Here is a 5,778-nt window from a genome sequence, read left to right as displayed (position 1 = left end):
GACTAGAACTTAAACTCAATGCCAAAATTAAAAAAAAAAATAAATAAAAATTTAAGTTCAGTTAAAAAATAGAATAATATTTATACTATAACAATATAGCACCATTAATTAATACTTATAATTAGGAATTTAAGGTTATGTAAGAATAGATAAAAATAAACTTAAAACTATGAGTATCTCTAAATAATAATTATTGTCTTCCATATAAAACTTAATACTAAAATAATGAGGTTTGTTTGTTTGTTTTGCTTTTAAAAATAAAATAAAATTGTTAGAAAAAAAAAGAAAATAATTTTAAAAAATAATAATTTAATCCTTTCCAGCGGAATGTTTCAAGTTTCAACATCTTAAGGGTTTGTGGCAGGGTTTTGTACTAGTGGTTTGGGGCTGAGGCTGTGGTAGTGTTGCCAATATTTACGCAATTGTAATGGTACAATTGGAACTGGCGTGTTTGTTGAGCAAAGACATGCGTGAGAAGGATTTGTGGCATACTTTGCAGGCGTATTTCTTAACTTCCACATGAGTTTGTTGATGGGCTCTCAAGTTAGAGCGATCAGCAAATGAGCGAGGACAATCGGGGCACTGGAATGGTTTCTCACCGGTATGGGTGCGAATGTGACCTTGCAAGAGCCATGGACGGGAGAAGGCCTTGCCACAGATGGGGCACTTGCAGGGTAAAGTATGAGTACGAATGTGCATCTTCAAGGCACCCATGGTGGTGTAGAGTTTACCGCAGTCTTGACAAGCATGTTGCTTCTTTTCCTGATTGCATTCAGCAGCTGGGCAATGGAATTGTTGATGTTTAGACAAACCCATAGAGGTGGAGTACATCTTGTTGCATTTGTCACACTTGAAACGATAATTTTTGTTGGCTGAGCTGGAAGTGGTAGAGGAGGCTGAAGAAGATGATGAACTTGTAGAGCTGCTGTGAGAGTAGACCGAGGATGCCGAAGAGTTGGCTGATTGATGGCTAGGAGCTTCATCGAATAGATGGAATAAAGCTGGCAGAGGAATATCATTACGCACTGAAAGATCCTCAGGTTCAGAATTTACTTCTGAACCGGGACTTGAGGGTGGTGTAATGTGTTGATAACTGTAGGCCGAACGTGGAGATGCAGCTGAGGCAATTGAAGATGCTGGTGAGGGGAATATGGCAGAGATATTGGGTTGATAGGTATTCCATAAAGCAGTCATGGGATTGCAACCAGCAGCCATTACAAAAGCCGATTGATAAGGATTAGTGGTATAACCATTGGTGGCAGAAGTTAATCCTCTTAAATGAATATCACTGGGTTGATATTCCATGCTGGAGTCAATTTCACAAGGTGGTGTCAACATAACAGAACTGCCAGATAAATCCTGTACCGGTGATACCGAACGTCTTTCCAATGCGGGAGATAATGATGATTTGTTAGATAGATTTAAGACATATTCACGTTTAGCTGGTACGACATAATCCTCGAAACTGTCGCTAGCTTTACGTTTCAATGATAAATCTTGTGGTTGATCATCATTATCACTAACATTGGAAGACTTAGTCAAAGCCAAGGCTTCCATTTGTTCGTAGTGCACAATGGGTGCTTGTTGTTGCAAAAGTTCTTCTTCGTCTTTAACATAGACAATGGGGCGTTTTTTCAATGGACAACTTTTGTAGTTGGTGGCCATTTTTTGAGTTTATATTATTAGTTGTTATTTATTAAATCAAAATAAAAGAAATCGAAAACAAAAATGTTTTTAAAAATCACGAGTATTTTTCAAAATATTCACTGAGTTTGAATTGTGTTGTTTACTGTTTGAGCGTTTGAGCTGCTATGACAGGTTAGCTCTTTGCGCCTCCTTTTATATGCCAGCTCTCTAAACGAAAAACGGTGGTGGATTCTCATATGCACACTAGAATATGTGTTATCACTTTATCTCTCCTATAATTTCTACCTCTCTCGCTCTTACTCTCCCTTATTTTCACTTTAAAGGGCTGTTGCTGCTGCTGCTACTTGCCTTTTTTACTGCGAGTTCACTTTTCTACCTGAATACCACCGGAGTTTGTGTGTGTGTGTTTGTACGTCTGGTGATTGTGAGGGAGAGTTCGTCCATCAACCAAAATAATATTCAGATTGGGAAGTTTTTCAATTCATAGTGGAAAATACGTCAGAATCCCTCAATGTGATGATAATCAAAGAAATTCACCTCAATCTTTCTGTCCATGCAATGCAGGTAATCAAAATTGATCAGTACTTTTGTTTTTGGATCTAAAGATTTTCCATAAGTTTTGAGGGAATTTTTCTTATTATAATATGTTTAAGATTTGTTTTTGTTATGCAAAGTATTTTACTTTACGAGTTTAAGTTATGGAAAGGACTCCAAAGTAGATTATGCTTAAAGTTTGTTTGTCATTTGCTATTAAGCTTATGGTTTTTATGTTTTATCCAGGAAATGGAAAACTTTTGGATCTTCTAGTAAATTTCGATTTATTACGAAGAAATTGTTCAGTATTTAACGAGAAGTTTAACATCAATTAGGAATCATTAGGAATAGATCTTTCACTTTGCCTAGAGTACGTCCTGTTGCATTTATCACTCAGGAAACGATAATATTTGTTGGTAGTGCTGGAATATGTGGAAGAGGCTGAAGAAGATGTTGAACCGGTTGATCTGCCAAATAGTCCAAAGAAGCTAAAAAAATTGATGATTGATGACTAGGAGCTTCACCAAATAAATGGAATAATGCTGGCAGAGGAGTATCATTACAAACAGAAGGATTCTGAGGTTATGAATTTACTTTTTACTGAGTCGGGTCTTGATTTATTATTGATGGTAATGAAAACAGATATTTGTTTTCCATTATATCCTTCAACTATATTGAGAATCTTACCCTGTGTAATATTTAAAAATCATTTGAATCATTTCTTCATCTTCAGTGTTCGAACTTTAAGTTCCTCAAAGTGTTGATTAAGACCCGATAAAACATTTTGTAAATCTCTAGCATATGTTAAATTCCTAGGAACTTACTTCTTCAATGTCAAATATCTTATTTCTAAATTAATTTATCTACAGAAAAGCTTAATTTTCAGCTTTCTTCGGAATATACATATATCACTTTTTGGATTGATTTTGGTGCCTCAAATCGTGAAGTATTTAAGAAAACTTTGATCAGGATCTATAGGAATATATCATTTAAATTTGGATAAATTTCAATGAAATAATATTCTAAAGGTAGCTTTTTACTTCTTCATTAGCATGGGAGAAGTAAAAAGTTCCTAAAATTATAAACTATTGTTTTTTAGCTTTGATCTTTATCAACCGTTGCCTACGCTGAATTCTGAAAATATTTTGGCCAAATACTATCAGCAACACGCAACTTTGGGAACAAACCGCACAGACATCAGTTAAACATGATATACGAAAACGAAAATGGCGTTGGATTGGGCACGCTCTGCGAAGAACACAATCCGACATCACTAGATACGCAATAGACTAGAATCCGCAGGGAAGCCGCAGAAAAGGCCGTCCAAGTCACACATGGCGCAGACAACCGGACATGGAGATAACAAAGGCCAACAAGTCGTGGAGCGAATTAAAGAATGCGGCGACAGATAAACGAGAATGGAACTATGTTCCTAATAGCAATAACCGGAATTTATATATATGTGATCTTGATTTGGGAAGAGTTGTGATTCAGATCGCTTAGTATTAAAGAAATATATTCAATTGATTGCAATCCAGAGACGTTTAAAAGGAAATCTTTGGGATATCATAGCTTACAAGAGAAAGCTAAATCGATTTGAAGAACTTCGTTAAAAACCACTCAAATGTACCGAATTTATAAGAGAAAACTATGTGCGAGATCATTTATGTCAATGGATAAGTGAACCATAGATTTTTTAAGTCCTTCGCTGAATTTCAATAAAAAATTTTCGAATACGAGTTTAAAGTTCTTGATACTCCAGAAATCGGTTGACGAAACCCTCGTAAAAGACGGGAGAGGTGCAATTTAACCACTTAATCTTAATTTGAAGAGTCGGTAGTTTAGATTAGGCTGATAGTAGAATGTATACTATATCAAATCCAAAGAAATAAACCTAGGTAACTGTCGAGACCGTAGTGCTCCTTTCCCTTTCATGGAAAATGTTTCTTGTTAAAAACAAAAACCTTATATAGCATTAACTGAATGTATTATCGTCCAATGTTCAGAAGTTCTGTTTCCTGAACGCAATTTCAAAGAATATTTCAATCAATGTTCGTGAGGGATGTGTGATATATGTGGAATAATATCACTCCCAAGATATCTGGATCTAATTTCGACGAAAGCCTGACAATGTTAAAAAAAAGTTCTCCAGAGTTTCACTGTCCTCTCTATATCTTTACATTCGCCCGTAATCCTATGTTTCCATTCAGAATACATACCCTCAGACTTGCTCATTTTGATAAGACTCTTTGTTCTACTCTTGTTAGGATCACCCCATAGGATCTTTGTGGTTCTACCTACCGTTTCATTAATCCAAGAGCCATAAGGCCTGTTTCTCTCACACATATATCGAAATCAGCTTTCGGTGCGTCGAGCGATTTGTGTTCGTCAGGTTAACTACCTTCGCCATTTCGATGCTGCCGAGTGGCCTAGTACTTAAAGCCTTCTGACAATCCAACACGGTCTTAGATTTAACTTTATCACCTGAGAGTCAGGAGAGTCGGTAACTTATAATCAGTTTTCTCTTTTCAAGCAAAAAATTTTTAAAAATTTTAGCAACTTCTTCGATGACTCAAAAAATATATGATTTGAAAAATCATAATCAGTTATTTCGGATGGTTATTGTTCAAAAACTTTTCTCATTGAGAAAATGCTATTCATGGAGTCCTTATATGTTATAGATTCCTCGACAAGGGAAGCGAAGTATATCATTTCGAAAAGCTTGGTAAATTTCCAAAACTTTTAAATAGAAGCGATCTTAAAAATTCTCTCATTGCGAACGTAATTATCGCAAATTTATATTAAGGGTTTACTATTAACTCTTAAACAGATCCAAATTTGAGTATTCTCTACAGATTCTGTTTTGGACTCACTATAACTAAAGACAGAATTAATAACCTTCTTACATCTTCAATGCCAATCTAGAAATTGTTTTTTAAATGATTAATGACAATAATATTTTCAAATTCTACATTCTCAATTACAGATCTCATAACAATTTATATACATAATTTGAACTTGAAAATTTCCCACTAAACTATTTAAATTTTCCAAACGATCTCATGACCAAACAACCTCGCCTTTTAAATTCAACAGAAACTTTGTAAAAATTCCCAGAAATTCTATAATCCAAAATTCACAAGATATATACCCCAATAATCAATTTGTAACCAAACTAACAATTCCCCACGATAGATTTCAATAACATTTTAAACACTTTAAATATGCGAATATTGACACATATTTAAATACGAAAAGACACCTAGAAATTTGAGAGAAAAAACCAATGGGAAAGCAAACAAACAAATTGAGTAGCAGAAACAATAGAAACAACATTACAAGAACAGCTCCATTACAAGCATTAGAACACAGATGTTATATGTATGTAAGTTACTATATGACACCTCACATAATTCCATCATAAACACAGATGATGTAGTCCTCAAAAATATATACACTTCTATAAAAAATTTATAAAAAGGGGGATCATATTTTCACTCAAAACTAAAATTTACTTACCTTTAGTGAAAAAAAAAACCCGAAAAAACACAAGAAAAACCCACCCCAATTAGAAATTCTTATATGAATTTCCACAGT

At 34.6% G+C, this 5,778-nt stretch overlaps 1 protein-coding gene across 1 annotated transcript; it reads right to left on the bottom strand.

Moving 5' to 3' along the window:
- Nucleotides 1-249: 249 nt before the first annotated feature.
- Nucleotides 250-1,700, bottom strand: LOC119604627 (protein snail). The gene has a single exon (XM_037957364.1). It carries the CDS (start codon nt 1,663-1,665, stop codon nt 415-417), a length of 1,251 nt encoding a protein of 416 aa, XP_037813292.1. The 5' UTR covers nt 1,666-1,700; the 3' UTR covers nt 250-414.
- Nucleotides 1,701-5,778: the final 4,078 nt, after the last annotated feature.

Source organism: Lucilia sericata, unplaced genomic scaffold (assembly GCF_015586225.1).
Source record: "Lucilia sericata isolate MDLA Ls3-8-SP2 unplaced genomic scaffold, ASM1558622v1 Contig000411F_arrow, whole genome shotgun sequence".
NCBI lineage: Eukaryota > Metazoa > Arthropoda > Insecta > Diptera > Calliphoridae > Lucilia > Lucilia sericata.
The sequence above is the reverse complement of the archived record's forward strand: the minus strand, read 5'-3'. Positions and strand labels throughout refer to the sequence as shown.